Here is a 22,697-nt window from a genome sequence, read left to right as displayed (position 1 = left end):
TCTCATCTTTGACATCACATTATTTCACTGGAGTGGTTAAACAGAGTAATATGTATAAAGTGCCTGATACCTAGGAGGTTTCAGTCATAGATCTCCATTGCTCATAATTCTAAAGGAAAGAAGTGTCTTCTATGGTAGTAAAACAGAACACAATCAACTGATTCTTATTAACCCAAGTTTTAATAGCCCATCTAGGGGAGCTAGCCTGGTCTGGGACCTAAACTGGGGGTCTGGAACTTATTTCCAATATTGCAAATGATGTAGTCTTTTCTACTTCATGCTGATCTTAAAAATATCTCTGGGGGTAAACAGTATAAGAAAACAAGTGATCACTTAGAAAATTTGTTTGGTAGTTAGAACCATCTAAAAACATAGGGAGGGACGATGTTATCAAAGCCTCCTTGGTGGTGAAAAGATTGGGAGCCATTGTACCAGTGTTAGAAAATATGAGATGCAAGAAGTGGCGTCATTTTAAGTGGAAACTTCCAAACTTGCCCCATGGAAGGAATGCTTGGTGACTGGGCCTTAGAGGAGAGGGCTTGTCTAACCCATTGTCTGAGTGTGCAAAAAGTGTTGTGCAGGGTGGGCCACGGTGGCTCAGCAGACAGAGTTCTCACCTGCCATGCTGGAGACCTGGGATCGAGTCCCAGTGCCTGCCCATGAAAAAAAAAATGTTGTGCATACCTTGAGAGACTGAGTGAAGATCCAGCTAGAATAAACTGCCAGGTCAACTCATAGGCACAGGACATAGTCATCCAAGCCAGCTCCAAATTCTGAATAATCCAGAGCCTCCCAAGGATTGTTCCACTTAAAACTAGCATGACTGTGCACTAATCCACCCCAATGCAAATTAATGTCCCTCTGGGGAATTATACACGACCTTGGATTGTATTTCCTATGGGGAACAAGTATCCTGTAGGACACTGTCAGGCTGTGGAACATTGTGGAACGTTTACTTACTGTGTTGTGTATTTATTCATGTTGCTTTCAACCAGTAAACTTGATTCACTCAGGATATTTTTTCACACCAACATGGAATTCTTCTAGGAATTCAGAAATGCAAAGGGCAGTGATCCTGGCCCTGGAGTAGCTCATAGAATTTGGTCAGAGAGGCAGGGACATAGATAAGTTTTCACTGCGTGCAATTTATTGAGCATGTGGGGCTTGGGGAAGTACATCAGAGAAGAGAATTCATTTGAGCCAGAGGTAGAAGGTATGTTAGAAGAAAGAGCTGTATCCTTTGGATTCAACTCTTTGATCTCAGATGAGTCTTTTTTTTAACCCCACAACAAAATTTTTTGGAACATAGAAAGGGGCCATGTTTTATCTTTGAATTCTTTCAGAAAATATTTGAATGCAGCTCATTTTTTAAGTTAAAAAAAAAGAACAAAGATAGTACAGGTGTTACCCGAAAGAATTCAAGAATCCCAAACTTGGGAGGAACTTTGGAAAATGATCTGTCTAGCTCTCTGGGGGAATGTCTAATGTCTAATGTCTAAGGATGGCAAATTCATTACCTTCTATGGTTTTACTTCAAAATATTTTATTTCCCTATCACGTGCAAGTTTTTTGTTTTCTCATTAGCTACTTCATACAGAAAGAAAACCAACTGCTTACTCCTCTCAATAGCTGGGGAAGCTAGTTATAGGAAAGAGTTCCATGGTGAGAAGGCTATGAAATAGGATATGTAAGCCTGACTTCTGTGTCCATGGGACCTGCCTGACTGGAGGTAAAAGTGTGAGTTCTCCTTAGAGACTAAAAGGAGAGTTAGAACCATGTTTGGTTGTGTCTCTCTTTAGCCCAGATAAAGCTTGGAAAACCATTGGGTCCTGGCTTTTTAGACTGTGATCCAAGGACCAGCAATATCAGCTTCATCTTCAGTTTGTTAGAAATGCAGTATCTCAGGCCCAACCTCAGACCTAAGGAATCAGGAGCTGCCTTTTAACAAGATCCCCAGATAATTTGCCAGCATATTAAAATTTAAAACATTTTCCCATTTCTAGCCCCAAACCCTAGATTTTCCACCATCCAAAGCAGCAGTCTTAAGCTTTAGTATATACAACAACCTAGGATGCTTATTGAAAATTTGGATTCCTGGCACGCTCTCAGAGAAACAGATGCAGTACCTCTGTTTAGGAAATGGAACATGCATGCCATGGCTTCTACTGGCAGTCAGTGGGCATATCCAGTTGATATGTGAAGGACATAGAACTTTTGCTCTCCTCAAGAATCAGATGGATGTGATGGCAAGGAAACTGTCACTGTCATCTCCTCACTGATGACCAAGATAGGTCTAAAATGATAGAAACCACTGACCCATGCCATTTAAAACCTATTTTGGAGTAGGTTTTCATAAGATTCCATGTACATCTCAGGGATACAGGGTCAGCTGTGCCCCTGGACCACAGAGCCCAAAGAATGGGACTATTTTTCCTGTGAAAGAATCTTGAAAAGTAAAAATGGTGGCCTCTTTATCTGCATTAGAGAAGGTCACCTGCCCCTTCCTGAAATCTAAGGTTACCCCTACCTTCTGGGGATTTCCATCTAAGGATAGTTTGGTTTCTGGAATAGTGAGAGCCCAGAACTGTCCCCTGGTGGTCCTCACAGCCCAGATTCCCTCCCTCTGACTGAGGGAGATCCTTCCCTTTCTTCTCACTGACTCTCGAGCTACCCCTAGGATGCAGTTTCCTCAATATGACAGTTCCACTGTCCAGCTGTGGGTCCCAGAGGAGTAGCCCTCTCGACCCAGCACATAGGCATTGGTGTCGAATCTCTTGGGATGAGCAGATGGCCCTTGCAGAGAGCCTCTCATGGTCACACTTTTCCCATCCTCTGAGACCAGGAGCTTTGGGTGAGTAGTGTCCTGGTCCAGAACCACTTCTGTTGCTAGAAAAAGAGAGCAGTGGGTTAGTGCTCCACTGGACTGAAAACAGACTGAGATCCTACTCCTGGCTAGACTTGAAGCAAATAATTTCAATCTGTTCCTTAGTTTGCTCCTCGGTAAGATGGGCGAAATCATTATTATTATTACTGAATACTATTAAATTTACATAGCATTTTGCAATTTAAGAAGTAAACATTTGAGGCTCAGCAACTCCAGGAGGCAAAAAAGGAATATGTTACTTATTCCTTACAGGAGAGGAAGTTGAAAGATGAAGTGGTTTGTGTACAATCACTTGGATAGCATGGCTAGAGGTCAGTTCTAATATAACTGCTGGAGACTGGTCTTACTTTTCCCATTTTCTGCATTCTCCACATGAGGGAAAGGATTTTCCACTAGGTCTCTATTCTTTAATTTCCATTACTCTCTTTCTGTGGTTGCTGTAACAGAAGCCATTTCTGACTGATGTGGAGAGCTCAAACTGTGGTTCACAAAAATTCTAGGCATCTTTTGGTCTCTCTTTGGGTTGATGGCCATGACTTCTAAATGAAATAGAAAATCAACATTTCTTTTAAAAGACTTAAGTCTGAATTGATTCCTCCACCAGAGAATCTCAGACTTTGCCCACTATGCTATTTTAAGTACAGTGTTCTCTGAACACAGACCTTTGAGGGTCTTTTGTTATGTGAGTCACAGATATTTATTAATCTTGTACATATGCCACCAGGGAAGGAAATTGGGCTGCCTTCATTGACTGTGAAGTCTAAGTTGGTCTTTTAGCTTTATGGAGATGTTTTTACCTTGGATAGTTTTCTTTTTTCTTCTTTTTAAAAAATATTTCTATTGACAAATCTTTACACACATACTTTCCATATGTAGTTTACAATCAATGGCTCACAATATCATCACATAGTTGTATATTCATCACTATGACCATTTTTTAGAACATTTGCATCACTCCAGAAAAAGAAATAAAAAGAAAAAAGAAAAAAACTCTTACATACCATATCCCTTATCCCTCCCTCTCACTGACCACTATGTATTTTCATTTACCCAATTTATTTTACCCCTTATCCTCCTTATTATTTATTTTATCCATATTTTTGTACTCATCTATCCATACCCTGGATAAAAGGAACAACAGACACAAGGTTTTCACGATTACACAGGCACATTGCAAAAGTTATATCTTAATACAATCATCTTCAAGAATCAAGGTTACTGGGACAATGGCTCAACATTTTCAGGTACTTCCTTTAGCTACTCCAATACACCATAAACTAAAAAGGAATATTAATATAATGCATATGAATAACATCTAGGATAACCTTGTGACAGTTTGAAATCTCTCAGCCTCTGAAACTTTATTTTGTCTTATTTTTCTCTTCCCCCTTTTGGTCGAGAAAGTTTTCTCAGTCCCTTGATGCTAGGTCTCAGCTCATTCTCAGAGTTCTGTCCCACATTGCCTGGGAGATTTACACCCCTGGGAGTCATGTTACATGTAGGGAGGAGGGCAGGAAGTTTACCTGTGGAGTTAGCTTAGAGAGAGAGGCCACATTTGAGCAACAAAAGAGGTTCTCTGAGGGTGACTCTTAGGCATAATTTTAAGTAGGTTTAGCCTATCTTTTGCAGAAGTAAGTTTAATAGGGGTGAACCCCAAGATTGAGGGCTCAGCCTATTGATTTGGTTGTCTCCACTGCTTGCAAGAATATCAGAAATTCTCCAAATGGGGAAGTTGAATATTTCCTCCTTTCTCCCCAGTCACCCAAGGGGACTTTGCAAATACTTCATTCACTTCCCAGACTACTCTGGGTTATATCAGGGCATCACACTAACCTGGAAAAAAACAACAAAACCTCACAGCCTATTCAAGACTCCATGTATTTAAGGTGCCCAACTAAACTGACCATCCAATGAATAGTTTTCTTGAGCATGTTTACTCACACTCATGTGGTGAGTTCTCTTTTTGCAATTCATCCTCATTATTGCATGCAGCTCATTTATTTTATGACTTCTCATAGTTATCACTCATAAAAGTTGGGGTTCTGTTTGATAGCTAACCTTGATTCTTCATTTTTCCTCTCTATTACTAACCTGTTTACAAAGTGGGCTTGAAATGAAAACACATTTCTGTGAGGTGTATAGAAAAAAGAACCTTTCTGCTATTTGGCACCACCTATTAAAATATTATCAATCATAGTTTAACACTTTATGGTCAAATGTCATAACCCAGGGCAGGGAACAGACCCATCTGAGACATACCTGTAGCTTCTGGTGGCCTGGATGTTTGGCTCCAGTTGGACCCCACATTTTCTATGTGGAAAAGAAGCAGATTAGTCTCCAACCCTTCATGGTATATTGGAAAGCACACTGAACTAGGAGTCAGGACTCCCACTTATGCATCATGTTTTCTCACTTATTGACCTGTGGGCTTAATAAATTCATTTATTCTCATCTATAAGCTTGAGAATGATTGTTTATGTATTTACTGTTTCTAAATCCTAAATTTTCCAGGCAGTCATGACTCTCTGTAGCTTCATCTATCTTATTTAGACTTATTTTCTCAGGGTTGTACAGAGATGAGTGCTATTAAGGTTTGTGAGGCATATATCTTTCAGTGAGATAGTCACCAATTCTAATCTCTAGTCATGCACTGCAGTAAAATAAACATGGCTACAAATAACCTAATTAAAAATTAGGTAAAATACTCAAATAAGCATCTCTCCAGAGAAGATATACAAATGACCAGGAGGTACATGAATACATGCTCAATACTGTTAGCCACCATGGAAATGCAAATCAAAACCACAGTGAGAGGGCGGGCCATGGTGGCTCAGCAGGTAAGAATGCTTGCCTGCCAAGCCCAAGGACCCGGGTTCGATTCCCGGTGCCTGCCCATGTAAAACCACAGTGAGATACCCTTTCACGCCCATTAGAATAGCTGCTGTTGGAAAGAAAAAACAAAACAAAATTACAAGTGTTGGTAAGGATGTGGAGAAATAACATTCATTCATTGCTGGTGGCAATGTATACTGTGCAGCTGCCATGGAAGACAGTTTGATGATTCCTCAGAAAGCTAAGTATAGAATCACTATATGTCCCAGCAATCCCATACTAGGTATATACCCAAAAGAATTGAAAGCAGGAACTCAAACATATATTTACACACCAAATTCCTTTCATAACATTATTCACAATTGCCGAAAGATGGAAGCAACCCAAGTGTCAATCAAGCAATGAACTGATAAATAAAATGTAGTTATTACATACAATAGAATATTATTCAACTGCACAAGGAATGAAGCCCTGATACATGTGACAACATAGATGAGCCTTGAAGACATCATGTTGAGTGAAATAAGTCAAACACAAAAATAACTATTGTATGATCCCACTGACTTAAAATAATTAGAACAAGCAAACTTATAGACTCAGAATCTAGAATATAGGTTACTAGAGGATGGGGTGGGGATAAGGAATGAGAAATTAAGGCTTAGAATGTACAGGGTTCCTATTTGGAATGATGAAAATGTCTAGGTAATGAATGTGGCTGATGGGAGCATAACACTGTGAACATAATTAACAGCACTGAAATACATCTCTCAATAATGATTAAAAGGGGAAATGTTAGATCATATATATGGTAACAGAAAAAGAAATCCATGGAACTGCATTACACAGTGAACCCTAAGTTAAACCATGGACTTTAGTTATAGTACAGTTATAAAAATGTGTTATCAATTTTAACAAATGTTCCACACCAATGCAAGTATTAATAATAGGGTGGTATATGGGAATCCTATATTTTATGCATGATTGTGCTGTAAACTTAACTTTTCTAATAAAGAAAAAAAAAATGTCCACTGCATCCACTCTGCCCCCATAGGGGAAGGATGGCTAGGTAGCTCTGGTTGGGGAGAAACTGGGGACAATGGTCATTTAACTGCAGCATCACAACTGAAAGGACCTGGCCCTCAAAAGGAGCCCAATAGGGCGGGCCGCGGTGGCTCAGCGGGCAAAGTGCTTGCCTGCTATGCCGGAGGACCTCGGTTTGATTCCCGGCCCCAGCCCATGTAACAAAAACGGAGAAACAGAATACAATAAAACAAGAAAATGTTTAAAAATGTTTCCCTTTCTTCCTTCCTTCCTTCCTTCTATCCTTCCTTCCTTCTCTCTGTCTTTAAAAAAAAAAAAAAAAAAGGAGCCCAATACATTTTAGATTTCTCTACCAGTTGGATTCCCACATGGTATGGTTGGAATAATATTGGAGAAGATATCATGTATTCAGTGAGTTTCACTGATATAATGCCCTTTCAATTCTCTAATCTCACAGAAGATTAAAAAAAAACAGATAGTCAAAATCCACAGAAAATATAGAAGACCCCTTTTTGCTCCAGAGCTTTGAGTTCTTTTCCAATGGACTCCAAGAATGATTCTCAGTGATCTTCAGCACTTCAGGAAATTTGCTTTCTTCTAGGCCTTTGGAGAATCCAAGTGCCAAGAAACTATTACAAAATGGGGAGGGGGAGAAGCTGCTAAAGAGCTTCCCTGTCTTCTTTACTTATAGGAGGCAGGAAAATATTCTTCCTCTTTTTATAACCCAATGTGTAAACTCACTTTGTTTAGCTGCCACAGTAAGCTTCATCTTGCGCTGTCCTGGATCCTTTTTCCTGGTGCTTAAATCATTGCCACTCCCAGATTTCCATTGACATTGCTCCATGCCAACTGACAAGGCCTCTGGAAAAAATAGAGGATTGATTACTGTGGAGGGAGAGTTCATTTAGACGGAGAAGGGGCAGAAAATTTTGCCTTAAGCTTGCCTCGCTGTTGGATGAATTCATTAAGAGCAGCTGCCTTCCCAGTAGACTCATAAAGTCGACTCATTTTGTTGTTAGATCACTTTGAAAAAAGGTAAAGAGTGATGTAGTAAAAAGCATAATCTTTCAATTGAAGGAAAACTGGGTTCAAATCCTGATTCTGCCTCCCAACTGTGTAACCTTGAGCAAATCACATAATTTCTCCTCAGTTTTATCATAAGTACAAATAAGGGATAATAAGTAATGTGAGCATATTTGAGAAAAATGAAATCACTAAGCACAATGCTGGCATCTATGAGGTACTCAATAATTCATTCCACAGATTTATTGACTTCAAAGACCTCCAGCATTTCTGTGGGTGACTCCTGGTTAGAAAATGTTCTTTTCCTTTCTCCAAATAGGCAATTTTTAAAAAAAAAATAGGGTCCCCTAATCTAACAGTCCATTACAAATTCTTCTCTCTTAACAGGTAGAGGCAAGAGCAAGAGAGTGAGAGCAAGTATACTTCTGACCTCTGAAATGCTTCAGTCTTTCTTGTATTATATCAGCCTTATTTGTGATACTGAGGGCTCTGTTTTCAGGGCTAGGGACACTGCAATGGGGGTTGGAAACTGAACCCATTTCCACCTGAATGAAAGAAAGGACAGTAGTTAAGTGATCCCTAGATACCCTGCTCTTAGAGTCAGAGGTTCCTCAAGCCTGAGGTATAATCATTGTTGTAATAGATGAGGGGGCCCTTGAAAAACAGCCCCTCTCTTTCCTGCCAAGTTGAGAAATAGAGCAAAATAAGGTAGATGGACTATCTATATATAGTTTCTAAGACCCATAACATCTAAATTGAAGGGCATAGTTTATAGTATAAGAGCCAAATGACTTCTTAATACTGACACCCAGAATTAGATAGACCCACCCATCCCATCAAGGATAATCCTTCCTGGACAAGTTCCACAACTGCCAGCATGGAAGAACAGAGAGGAATCAGACTTTGTTGTAGTCTTTTTCCCAAAAGGAAGGGGAGAGGTGCTAAGCTAAGGTGTCCAGCTATTTCCCCCAATTTACCAGTTATATAAAGCTAACTCCATTTTCTCTGGGCTCCATGAGTAGAGGGTAGAGAAAGACTAGAAGTGTGCTGAGGTAAATGTCCTCCCATGGAAACCAGTGGCTGGTATAAGGTGTTTCCCTCTAACATTCATACAGCCAGGTGTGCCTCTGTTGTCTCCGTATTGAATAGCCTTTTGTCCAAATCAGGCAGTTGGATTATTTTGTGCCAGCAGTGACATTTGGGGAAAGGACATTTATGATTCAGTGGTACTGGGGAAATCTGTGATGGATGGATAAGGGGAAATATTACCTTTTGTCTGATTTCTTCACATCCTAAAAAAAAATAAAATAGCAGAGCTCACTTTCCCCATCTTTGTGCCCTTTTTGGTTGTTTGAGAAAGTGATAAATTCCAAAGAGTAAGGTCTATTTCCTGCTCAAACCTTTACTATTACCCTATCATCTCCATATGTTTTGTGAAGCCTTTACAGGGCACCAAGAAAATATACTTTAAAAGGGCCTAATGAAACCTACTTAAAATTAGGCCTAAGAGTCACCCCCAAGAGAACTTCTTTTGTTGCTCAGATGTGGCCTCTCTCTCAGCCAACACGACAAGCAAACTCACTGCCCTCCCCCCTCTCTAAGTGGGACATGACTCCCAGGGGTGTGGACCTTCCTGGCAATGTGGGACAGAAACCCTAGAATGGGCTGGGACTCAGCACCAAGGGATTGAGAAAACCTTCTCGACCGAAAGGGGGAAGAGAGAAATGAGACAAAAATAAAGTGTCAATGGCTGAGAGATTTCAAACAGAATTGGGAGGTTATCCTGGAGGTTATTCTTATGCATTAAACAGGTATCACCTTTTTTAGTTAAGGTATAACAGAGAGGCTGGAGGGAACTGCCTGAAAATGTAGAGCTGTGTTCCAATAGCCATGTTTGTTGAAGATGATTGTATAATGATATAGCTTTCACAGTGTGACTGTGATTGTGAAAACCTTGTGTTTGATGTTTCCTTTATCTACCTTATAGACAGATGAGTAAAACATATGGATTAAAAATAAATAAATAATAATAAAAAATAAATAAAAAAATAAATGAATAATAGGGGGAACAAATTTTAAAATAAATTTAGTAGATTGAAATGCTAGTGATCAATGAAAGGGAGGGGTAAGGGGTAAAGTTTGTATGAATTTTTTTCTGTTTTCTTTTTATTTCTCTTTCTGAATTGATGCAAATGTTCTAAGAAATTATCATGATGAATATACAACTATGTGATAAAAAGAATGTTTATATTGTATGTTGATTGTTTTTATTAATAAAAATTTTAAAAAAGGGCCTAATGAATTTAAAAATATTCTTGGAAGAATATGTACTAAGCATCACTTGTGTTATCAGTGATGATGATGACAAAGATGGAGAAGATGGGAAGAAAAGGAAAGAGCAGTAGATAAGGCCTTTTGTGTTTTTACCTTAAGGTTCTCCATCCCTGAGTGAGAAGTCTCTTTCTCCATCTTATTTATCAGTCTGTCAAGATAGGTCAGTTCTTTGGACACTTTGGTGACATATTCATCTTCTCCACTATTGAGCTCCTTCTCCAGTTCCCCCATTTGTGCCAGGAATAGGTGTTCCTGAGCTTTCAAGAGCTCCCAAGTCTGTCTGTATTCAGACACAACCTGCTGCTTTTTGTCTTGTATCTTGTTCTAGAGTAAAGGAAAATGATCTGAAACCTGGAGACCCAGTGAACATGACTCATCAAGGAATACGAATGGCTTGTTGGTTAGACTTTGATGGAGCCTTACACTGTTTCCCAGATGGTGGGTAAATGTGTATGAAATTTAACAAACAAAAAGAGAATTGAACTCTAAGGATTGACTTCTATGCACCATTCAGTGTTCAAACATGGAACACAGTTTGCTTCCCAAAAAATTTCCCCAGAAGTCTAGCAACTATGAACAGATCATTCTGGAGTAGTTAACGTGAATTGGGACATTTAGGAGATGGAACTGAAATAATGAAAATTTACTGAAAGTGGACACCTAGGTCAAAAATGGGAGCTAAAGAATTTTCTGTGTTCTCCAGACCCACTGACTGTGACTACATTCCCTACCCAGCAAATGATGTTGGATCTCTCATATTCTCCTTTGTATGGGAACTTATCTCTTTTCCTTTTTTGTCTCTTTATCTTTCCATGACCAATCAGGCCAGAAGAGGGGAGTCATTTATTTCTCTTGAAAGTCAACCTGGATCCCTTTGCTAGGAAACTCTAATAGAGAGAAGTAAGCCATGATTTACTCACCATTAAGACCTGTACTGCCTTTTCTCCCTTCTGCTTCATCTTCTTAATCTCCTCCCTCTCTTTCTTCAGACTTACCATGCAGCTCTGGATTTGATCCTATAAAAATAGGACACTCATGTTTTTCATGAATCAACAGTTTTAATCTCAAAAACTTCATATATTCAAGGACTCACTGTTGTATACATAGCCATACTTATGCTCCTAGGCCTTAGGCTTCAGATTCTTCTCGACCAAACTAGGCCTCAGTTAACTTCCTCTTTTAGAAACGGCCCCAGCTTTTAGCTATCTGCCCAGCAACCTATGACAAGTATATCACCCCACACGCTAGCTACCTCTTCATAGGATAGCATAGTAACTGCATATATCACCTCATACCATCCTGCTTCTCATACCTGATAGGAAAAAAGCTAACCACACATTATAATATGGCATAACTCATTAACATACCTGCTTAACTCATTATCATGCTAATATAACCATACGTATAAACCCTGCACCCCAATTAGAAACAAACACATATCCTACCCTACCAATCACTATTAAACACCATCCCTTCTCCCAGTTATTTCCACCCTCTCCTTACTGCTATATAAACCCTTGTACTCCCACAAATAAATGTCCTGGTGCACAGACTTGCTATCTCCTCCTGGTCCCGTGGTCGTCATTTCTCTCGTTGACTGCGCGCGCTCCGAAACCAGCTCGAGCCCCCCAGAGGCGACTGATCACCGCCATCCCCTGTCCGCTGGCGCAGAGACCCCTCGAGACTGGGACTTAGCAAACCCCGGCCTCCCCAGGCGGGCGGAGCGCGAGAAACCTCGGCTGCCGACACCGCAACTGGCGCCCGAACAGGGACCATCCTCTCCGTCTTCTCGCCAGCCCCGATCACCGCGCTCGACTGGTAAGTGACCCCGTCCCTAACAGTGAGGGACCCCGTGCTCGTCCTTTAATACTAAGGACTCCGAGCAAGCCCTTCTAAAGCCCTTCTCCATGAAATACTCGCCTTATTGGCTTTTCTTAATTTGCTCTCTTGCTGTAATCTTTGCTATAATTTTGGCAGAAGTTGCCCCAAACGACTGGGATACTTTTCAAAGAATTTTGCTCGCCATAACATTTCTACTCATAATAGCTTGCATTAACATTCTTGTATTTTTGCCATAAATTAAAACAGTAGTCTTACTTTTCTTTCCTTCTACTGTGATACAATGGGCAACCGCATTTTGGTGCGCCAAGCGCCGCAGGTTCGTGCGCTGGCAGCCCTGCTAGACACTCATAAATGCAAAGTTTCGGTTCGCCAGCTCCAAGCTTATTGGGACCTCCTGCTCCCGTTCAACCCATGGCTTATCACCTGCCACTTGTGGGACCCTGCTACCTATGACCAACTCATCGATCGGGTCACCCAAAAAATGGAGCACGAAAACAAGCGTTTTCCCCCCCGGACTCTTACCTACGCTCATTACTATCCGCTCCTGCCTTCACAGCTCGTGGCCACCATCCGGTGGCGCCCCCCAAGAAGCCTTATCAGCAGCAAACTCAGCTAATTCAGAGGAGTCCCATCACAACTCTGACTCGGACTCCGAATCCTTGTTTGAGCAATTAAATAACGAGCTCGAACTCTGTCCTCCTAAGCTTAACAACCTGGCGACAGGGCAACATGGCGAACTTCCTCCTTCTTGTTTGAACGGAGACAAAGAAAACAGGAAGTGCCTTTACCCCGCCCTTCCTAAGAAGGGCGGTTCCTCGCCATCTTGCGAGCCACTTCCTCCTTCTCCCTCAAACAAAAAAGGGAAGTGCCTCCCATCCGCCCCCCCTCCACAGAGGGAGGAGCCTTGTCCGACATCTTATACTTCGGCCCCACCCTGCCCGCCATCTTGTACTCCTGCCCTCCAGCCGGCCATGCCATCTTGGCCGCCTGCTAATGCCCGCAATCCCTTTACTGCCGGCAACTCCTTCACCCCGCAGCCTCTCCTGCCGCCACCCATTGCTTGTTTTCCCCTGAATATACAACCTACCCCCCAGCGCCCCCTCCCGTGGTACCCCCTCAATCCCGAGGAGGTCAAGCGCCTCCGCAAAGCAGTAAAAGAGGATGGCTTTGGTAGTCCTTATGCCAGCCACCTCTTAGAGGAAATATCACAACAGCTGTGCACTCCCCATGATTGGACCTCGCTAGCCCGAGCCATTCTCACTCCCGGTCAATACGTTGATTGGAGAGCACATTTTAATTCAGAGGCAGAAAAACAGGCTGTTACTGGTCAGGCGCTTGGACTTAATCTCCCAGCAGAAGCATATACCCGAACGGGTTTATACTCCCTTCCAGCGCAATATGAACAAGCTCCTCCGGAGTTTTGGCTCCAATTAAGAGAGGTCGCTTTACGCGCCTTCCGTTCCTGCTCGGCAGCTAATCCTGAAAAATTTACCAGACTCACTCAAGGGAAGGACGAGGACTTTGCCTCATTTGTTTCGCGAGTTACAGAAACTTGCGAACGAAAAGTGCTGGGGGAACAAGCACAAACCGCCCTTGCAAAGGAGCTTATATTCGAGGGTGCTAATCTCGCCTGTAAGCAGGCGATACTGCCCATTAAGGAAAAAGCCATGCATGATTGGGTCCTTGCATGTAGCAACATAGACTCTAGTGCAGCTTCACTGGCCCAGGGCATCACCACGGCCATGACCCTAACATCGGGCTGTTTCAGGTGCGGCAAAACAGGACATTTTGCTAAAAACTGCACAACACCTAGCCCACCGCCAAACAGGCCCCAACGCAGGCCTCCTACGCCCTGCCCTCGCTGTAATAAGCGCTATCACTGGGCTCGGGATTGCCGCTCTTCTAGCAGAGCACAGCCTTTAAACTTGAAAGGGGGCATGTCTCAGCCCCGCTCCCAAGAGACACAAAACTGGATCAAAACCGGCCCCAAGCCATAATGTGGACAATCTCTATAACACCCAACAAGCCTATCCGCGAAATTAAAATAAACAATCGCTGGTATACAGGCACTGTTGACTCTGGGGCAGAAATTTCATGTCTACCTGCACGCTTTATGACCCAATGGAAAACAGAGGAGGGACCCTCCGTCATTGGAGCCACGGGCTCCGCTCCCTCTCTGTGTTCCGCCATTCCCATTAAATGGGAGGATGCGGAAGGCCACTCTGGTACCTTCAGGCCTCTCTTCCTAAACACCATTGACCAAATTTTATGGGGGCGAGATATCCTAGCAGCCTTGGGGGCATATATTACCACGCAGCCCCCTCAAGAATGCTTCCTAACCACAATCGGCCAAGCCCTCTGGGGACGAGCCATTCCCACAGCCGTGGGGGCCAGCAATACCACGCAGCCCCCCCAATGATTTACGCCACTGCTTGCGTAACACCTCCTGCACCCATTCCTCTGCAGTGGGACACAGAGGAGCCTATATGGGTGGAGCAGTGGCCCTTACCTCCCCATAAACTTACTGTCCTTAAAACCCTTGTAGCGGAGCAAGTGGAAGCTGGTCATATTGAACCATCCACTAGCCCAGACAACTCACCAGTATTTGTCATTTGCAAAAAAGCCTCCGGCAAATTCAGACTTCTCCATGACCTGCGGGAAATTAACAAACACATTCTGCCTATGGGCTCCCCGCAGCCTGGATTACCGCACCCAGTGGCCATACCTTCTCACCTGCACATAGCCACTATAGGCATTAAAGACTGTTTCTTCTCAGTTCCGCTGCATGAGCGAGATAGGCCCCGATTCGCGTTCACGGTCCCTGTCACTAACCATGCTGGCGCTGCTGAACGATACCAGTGGAAAGTTCTTCCTCAAGGTATGCGCAATAGCCCTGCAATTTGCCAAGCCTATGTCAACACCGCCATAGCCCCCTTACGGGACATGGCCTATTTTATCCATTACATGGACGATATCCTAATAGCCGCAGAACAACCTGCACAGCTCAACCAAGTGCTGAATTTATTAAAGTCCAACCTTACAGCAATAGGCCTAAAAATACAGCCAAACAAAATCCAACTCAAATCCCCATTCTCCTTTCTGGGGTTTACAATTAACCAGCATGTGACTCCTGCAGCGCCAAAATTGGCCATTCCGGAACGAGCCTCTCTTACAGAGCTCCAGCAACTCTGCGGGCAAATTAATTGGCTCCGATCAGCCTTACCAATCACTACAGCTGATCTTCAGCCCCTTTTTAAACTTCGCAAGTCCGCGAGCCCCCCCCCCCCCCGTCAGCGGTAGGGCGATCCATCAAGCTCACAACCGGAGCTAAAATGGCTATTCAAACTGTTAACGAGTCACTCAATACTTGTTGCCTCAACAGATTTAATCCTGACCGCCCCCTAGAGGCCTTAATCTTAAACACCTATCTCACTCCTACAGGAGTGCTTTGGCAAGAGGGCCCCCTGCTGTGGGCTCATCTAGCTAAAAGCAAGCTCAGAAAAATCTGCCCGGTGATCCAAATGTGGATCAACCTGGCTACAGACTTAATCACACTTGCCCTTCACACTTTCGGGGTCCAACCCAACACCATCATCTGGCCACTGAATGCTAAACAAACTGACCTTTTAATCCAAAACAACACCAACTCCTAGAAGCATTTTCAGGTAACTTTGACAACCACTACCCGAGCCACCGCCTTTTACAAGGCATATCACACCTGCCTTTCCAAAATCCCTCTCATCCATTCCCCTCTTCAGCTCCCTTTCCAAACTCGACCACAGTATTCACCGATGCATCAAAAACCAAATTCGCTCTCGTGGCCTTTCATCCCGGACAAAACATACCTAAACATTTCACTCATATCAATCAGCATTCAGTCTAAGTTGGTGAAATCCTTGCTGTAACACGAGCACTCAATTTATACCAACACCAGCCATTAAACATCTTCACTGACAGCTTATACACTTTCCAAGTTTGTCGCGTACTCGCCCTCGTGACCTTCTTCCCTGACTCTACACCCATCGATGATGCTCTAACCGATCTAAAACTCCTCCTAGAGCGGCGGCAGGCACCTTGGTTCATTGCACACATTCGCAGCCACTCCGGCCTCCCCGGACCGCTTGCAGCTGGCAATGAAGCAGCCGATAAAGCAGTCTCTGTCTCAGCTGTCAACACACTCGGTGACTCCATTAATACAGCCAAACAACTCCACTCCAGATTTCACTTTTCGGCCAACTCCTTACACCATCTTTGTGGCCTGCCCAAGGAAACCTGTAAACACGTAGTCTGCAGCTGCGCAACGTGCGCGCCTTTTGCCCCGCTTGGGCCCCTGCAGCCGCAAGGGGTAAATCCCTGTGGCCTTAAGCCCAATGCCAGATGGCAAATGGATGTCACCCACATCTCCTCGTTCGGGCGTCTAAAATATCTGCATGTAATTATAGACACTTACTCAAGCATGTGTTATGCTGTTCCCCTACCAGGGGAAGCCGCCAAACACTGCATTAAAGCACTTCATCAGGGAATACTCTTTATGGGAATTCCCTGGGACCTAAAAACAGACAATGGCCCTGCCTACCGCAGCGCCTCCTTTGCAGCCTTCCTGCACCTCTATAACATCACCCACCACTTTGGAATCCCTTATAACCCACAAGGACAAGCCATGGTGGAATCTTTAAATCGCAGGCTAAAAATCCAAATAGAAAAAGAGAGGAGTAATCTCCCTCAGGCCTCACCAGGTGACCTTGTCACAGCTGCCCTCATACACCTCAACTTACTCACATTTGATAAAGAAGGACTATCTCCCCTGCATAAACATTGGGGACCTTCATACAGGCCTTCCCTGGTCCCTTCAGTTCGCTGGCGTGACCCAGCTACCAATACGTGGCAAGGGCCAGCCCCTCTCCTTGCCCAGGGGCGCGGTTTTGCTTGTGTCTTTCCAGAAAATGAGCCACAATCAATCTGGATCCCAGCAAGAAACATCAGACCAGCCACGGAGACCAAGCAGACGCGAGCGACGCAGAATGAGGACGATGGTCTATCAAATGACTCAACTGGTCCTTGAAGAAGACTCCCCGCAGGAAGACCCAGCAAGCCAAAAAAGACGACTCTTTCTTCTATACCACGCAGCACGGGCTAAATGCAACGATCCGCGCCCCACCTTAGCCCAACTCCTTGTAATCATGCTAACACTTGCTTCTACAGGCTCTGCCGCAGAACTCTGGGCCGCCATCCAATGTCCCCCCAGAGTTCTCTTCATCACCCCTAATAGCCCTTTCTTTCCTTCCTTTCAGCTCAGCAATTGCTCACTCCAGCTTCCCTGTGACCCTTTTCTTCTGCCTTCCCAGGCCCCTATGAACATCTCAGATCACTGCCCGCCAAAAGATGCGCTCGTGTTTAAGCTAACCACATTCCAGAACTTTAATAATAATTCAGCGAAAATGCCGTGTCCTAACTCTTACACCAACTGTCTTTTCCTCAGGAATAGCGCCATAGTTGACTATGCCGGCGCGATCCACATTCACAGTGCCTTTAATCAACACGGCTATTACAAAATTGTTGGATATCTCCTTCATTCTATTTGGTGGTTCCCTGGAAAAGCCACGGGCAGCCATGCCGATATCAACCCCCATCACCATGCCCGTCCGCCCACCCCCCTATGCAATAAGCATAACTGGACTCGTCCTTTCTACTCCCCACCGCTCCTCAGCCAATTTTCCTGGGAAAACTGCCATCACCCAGTCGCTCCTTATCCAACTACTTCCTTTACCCTCTATACCGCTGGCAATAATATCAACACTACTGGTATATACAATCAAATTACTGCTCACTACTTATGTGGCGGATACTCCTGTCTTGATCTGCGACCTCTCATAGGCGTCATGCCGGTCGAGGTGGCAACAGTCATCCGCGATGCCATCTCTGGCCCCCTACCATACAAGCCCCCATTACTCGATCTTAGCGATTTTTCTTGGGTCAGTAATTTCTCCGTTCACACCGCCATCTTCGTCAACCCGCCATTCTTCTTCTTTCTCTGCAACAGTACAAATACTTTCGAAGACTGTGTCCTCGCGAATTTTTGGAACAACTCTTATTCATATGCCTTTATTGTTTTACAGCCCCGATTAATGTGGATCCCTCTAAACGTGTCCTCCTGGGTAGCCCCACAGCTTCCATATACGGTTAGAACCGAGGACCTACCCTCGATCTCCCGCCGCAGGCGAGACTTTGGTATATCTGCCGCGATCGCCGCCGCAATCGTCGCGTCTGTAGCCGCTGCTACCATGGCAGCCATTGCGCTCTCCCAAACATCTACGACCGCAGACGTCATCAACAACCTCACTCAAACTGCCGCTGGTGCACTGGGCAACCAAAACAATCTAAATCTTCTCATGCACCGTGCCGTCTTCAATTTGCAACAACAAATTGACCTTTTAGCCCTCGATGTCTCAGCTCTCTATGAACTCGCTTCCTCCACGTGCGATGGACGTTACCCTTTTACCCGCCTCTGTGTTACCCCTGTTCTCGTTAACACTTCCCAACCCCGCCTTACCTTGCGTGACTGGATCTTTACCTCCTATAACGAGTCCTTCTGGAACTATACTCATCACCTTCAAACACAAATACTTGCTATTGAAAACACGGTAGTCCCCAAAATCTCAGCTTCTTTTTTTTCCGACCTCCTTCGCAAGATCACTTCCTTCCTCAGCCTTCTAATCTCATTTTCTACGGCCTTCTTATAATCACTATTATTATTACCATCCTACTCTTCCGTTGCCTCTGTAAACAAATCTCAATTCATAAAAAACGAACAAAATTACTTGCGTTAGCTGCCCTCGAGCTTCAGAGCCCCTTTTCGGATGCAAGCAATCGCCAGCAGGCTCAAGTATGGTTGGCAAGTGTTGCCCACTCAGAGGATTAATATATCCTCTGGGGTGCGTGGCCTGCGAACGAGGCGAGCCCTGTCCTCGCAGGCCCCCAGGGAGCCTACCAACCACTTGTGGCCTAACAGGCATGCTTCATCCCCTCTCCTCAACTTGCAACCCATTCCTCTCCTTTTAATAAAACAAGAGGGGGAATTGTTGTATACATAGCCATACTTATGCTCCTAGGCCTTAGGCTTCAGATTCTTCTCAACCAAACTAGGCCTCAGTTAACTTCCTCTTTTAGAAACGGCCCCAGCTTTTAGCTATCTGCCCAGCAACCTATGACAAGTATATCACCCCACACGCTAGCTACCTCTTCATAGGATAGCATAGTAACTGCATATATCACCTCATACCATCCTGCTTCTCATACCTGATAGGAAAAAAGCTAACCACACATTGTAATATGGCATAACTCATTAACATACCTGCTTAACTCATTATCACGCTAATATAACCATACGTATAAACCCCGCACCCCAATTAGAAACAAACACATATCCTACCCTACCAATCACTATTAAACACCATCCCTTCTCCCAGTTATTTCCACCCTCTCCTTACCCCTATATAAACCCTTGTACTTCCACAAATAAACGTCCTGGTGCGCAGACTTGCTATCTCCTCCTGGTCCCGTGGTCGTCATTTCTCTCGTCGACTGCGTGCGCTCCGAAACCAGCTCGAGCCCCCCGGAGGCGACTGATCACCGCCATCCCCTGTCCGCTGGCGCGGAGACCCCTCGAGACCGGGACTTAGCAAACCCCGGCCTCCCCAGGCGGGCGGAGCGCGAGAAACCTCGGCTACCGACACCGCAACTCACATCATCCTAAACTAGGTTTATGATGGATTCAGAAGTAAATCTATAGAGATTCAAAGGGTTTTATAGAGAAAGTGAAAAAGAAATAGGATGGGGGAGTTAATCAAGAGTGTGTTAAGGAATATGACTAAGGTTAAATGAGAGAGTACCTTGAGGTCAATATTGGGATCATTAAGCAGGGAATTCCAGTAAACCTTCCCTGACCAATTCATCCTCTCTCTGTGACCACTTATCTTATAAATGATACACTTCCCATTTCTTTTATTCTATTGATTATATTATTGATGACCTCTTATTCAGACAATAAAGTAACGTTGAATGATGGAGTCAAGAGCCTGAATCATGATGTGTTTGATACTCTGCAGAGTTGAGAGACTGTATGAAGAGTAAGATGGCAGTTTTATGGTAGAAGGAAGGAGAAAGCCAAGTGTTGATAGTGTAGGGAAGAAACTATAGGGAAAATAGACTTGTATAAATCAAAGGCAATATCCCCTGTGGTTTCCAGGCAATTAAAGACAATTCAGGAGGTTGGGAACAGAATTTTATTGTTAGATGAAAAATGTAGAAGTTATTTTGTCTAGGGCACCAATTTGTGAGTCCCAAGGAAGAAGTGGAGTGATTAAATTTTTATTTTAAGAAAATAGCTTTTTGCCTACTCCTTACTCAAGTAGTAGAAACTCTTTGATTTGTTTGAATAGAATCTCACCAGTACAGTGCACCTTCCCATTCACCCTCCACTATGGTTCAAGTGATATCATCTACATCTTAACAATCCCCCAAACAGCTCCATCTCCATCCCTGGCTGCTATTGATAGGTCTAGGAAGAGCATAACTAAGGTGTGGTATCATCAGAGTTGTTCACCAAATATTTTTGTTTATTCCCTTTCTAGGCACATGGTAGGATTACAAGTCATGGTTGTGTGGGGACTGAGAGGGGATACCATGTTAGTGCTGGCCAGTTAGTTGTTAGCAGATGTGCTATATAGTTCTTTTCAGCTACGCATTTAACTGCTGGTCATAGGATCCTGCAGATCTCACTTTTCCCATGACATGGCAATAACCATTGTTCAAAATGGTGGCTGTTGTGTGAGCCTAGGTGTCCAAGTAATTGCAATGAACAAAACCCCCTTCACTAACCTGCAATAGATAGGTAACATGAGAAAGAAACCTTTTTGCATTAAGATACTGAGATGTAAGAGTTGTTTTTAATGTAGTATAATTTAGCCTATCTGGATACACTGATAGACTAGGGTATTTGATTCCTAGATCAAAAGTCTAGACTAGGATAATCAAAATTATTTTCTGGGATTTTCTACTTTGGGACCAGAGAAGTTGACTCTCAGTCTTTCTTCGTTGGCAAAGATGAGAGGTAGGAAACTAGAAATGGCTATGTTTATGGCTTGTACAGGAAACAGGTTTGGAAAAATTTATCCAATGCAGAAAAAAAGAGGAAACAAGAGATGGGAGTCTTAATTACATTCAAGCCCCTGTTCTAGTTATAGCTGAGGTTCAGTTGCAACCCTGCTTTTCCTTTAGTTTGTTAAACAGGAAAATACATCCCTACTTCAACAAGCTTATGTTGGATTTTGCCATTTTCAGCCAAAAAAGACCTGATTAATATACCCAAGTTTCACTTTTCTAGAAATAGCATGGTGCTTTTATTTTGCCCAGGTATATGGCCTACCTCAAATAAAAGTCCTATTCTTCCAGGGTTTTGTTGCTATTTTCAATTTTCAACTTTGTGTCCAATGATGTTTCCTTTACACTCAGAAATCTCAAGGGGATTTCTGAAAGTCTGTGAAGTCCTATAGTAACACTGAATTTTCTGTCTCCTACAGGTAGAAAAATTGTGATGCCTTCTGGTCTCTGAGAATTTTAGAAGGGAATTAGAATGCATTTGCAAATAATTTTTAACAATATGAAGCAGAATTGGAAGAGAACTATTGTTGCATTTAGAATTGTGTTATAATTTATTTTTCTCTAATAGTGCTAAAGCTAATAATGAAGCCACCCAAAGGTTTATTCCCAGGTTAGAAAAGACAGTAAAAGGGTGTTACCTACCTTGTAAGATCTAGGATCTTTCCCCTTCTGCAGTACTGAATGGCATTTGTGCTCTATGAGGTCTTTGCAAACCACACACAAGAACTGCTCATCCTCTTGGCAATAGAAAGAGGCCCTTTCCCTGTGCCGTTCACAGAACAAAACTTCTTGGGCTGTATTCTCACTCTTAGCCTCAAACGTTAGGAGACTGGAGACCAAGCTGGCCAAAATCAATTGGGCCTGATGTCCTTCTCTTGAAATGGTTTCTTGCAGAATGGGCAGGACTTGCTTCCCTTGGTGGATTTGAAAGTTAAGCAGCACTCAGTGATGCAGACGAAGCAGAAGCTGTGGCCGCAAAGGATGCTCACAGGGTCTTTCATGTACTCCAGGCATATACTGCAGGTCACCTCTTCCAGGAGGTTCCCAATAGAGGGCCCAGTAGCCATGATGTGCTGCTGTTCAAGGTAGCTTCAGCAATTCCTTCTTAACTAACTTTATGCTGTGTGACAGGAGGAGGATGTGGTTAGGAATTCAGAAAGGATTTCAGATGGGAATAGCAGTTGTTTAGAATGGCATCAATGTATATGCCATTCATGCCAGGCTGCTTTAATAGCCTTCTAATTGATTCCCACACACATATTTTTATCCCCTTCATTCTCTTCTCCATACTGCAGCTAAATTTGAGACATTCTCAAAATGGAAGTCTCCTCTTCATTTCACTGTTTACCATGTCACACAAAGGAGGGCTTATGAAGTCTGGCCTATATCATCAGCCTGTCTCTCTCTCCCACCTTGTTTCCCTCCAGGTATGAGAGCAAACAGTTAAGTATCAACATGAGCCAGGTACTGTTCTAAACACTTCACACGAATAAGATAATCCTCACAACATTCTTAAAACATCACCCATTTTACAGGTGAGGAAACACACATAAGGGGTCAACTTGTCTGGGGTTATAGAGTT

General features: G+C 43.5%; 1 protein-coding gene across 1 annotated transcript; it reads right to left on the bottom strand.

The window, feature by feature from the left end:
• Positions 1–1,743: 1,743 nt before the first annotated feature.
• LOC143684330 (tripartite motif-containing protein 10-like) lies at positions 1,744–22,182 on the bottom strand. Its single transcript, XM_077161191.1, is given in 11 exon segments — positions 1,744–2,886; positions 3,310–3,423; positions 5,144–5,194; positions 7,499–7,618; positions 8,211–8,279; positions 8,282–8,325; positions 9,050–9,072; positions 10,208–10,438; positions 11,035–11,130; positions 21,758–21,969; positions 21,972–22,182. Coding segments are annotated over 11 exon segments (1,686 nt in total). The 3' UTR covers positions 1,744–2,371.
• Positions 22,183–22,697: the final 515 nt, after the last annotated feature.

The sequence above is a fragment of the Tamandua tetradactyla genome, chromosome 5 (genome assembly GCF_023851605.1).
Source record: "Tamandua tetradactyla isolate mTamTet1 chromosome 5, mTamTet1.pri, whole genome shotgun sequence".
NCBI lineage: Eukaryota > Metazoa > Chordata > Mammalia > Pilosa > Myrmecophagidae > Tamandua > Tamandua tetradactyla.
The sequence above is the reverse complement of the archived record's forward strand: the minus strand, read 5'-3'. Positions and strand labels throughout refer to the sequence as shown.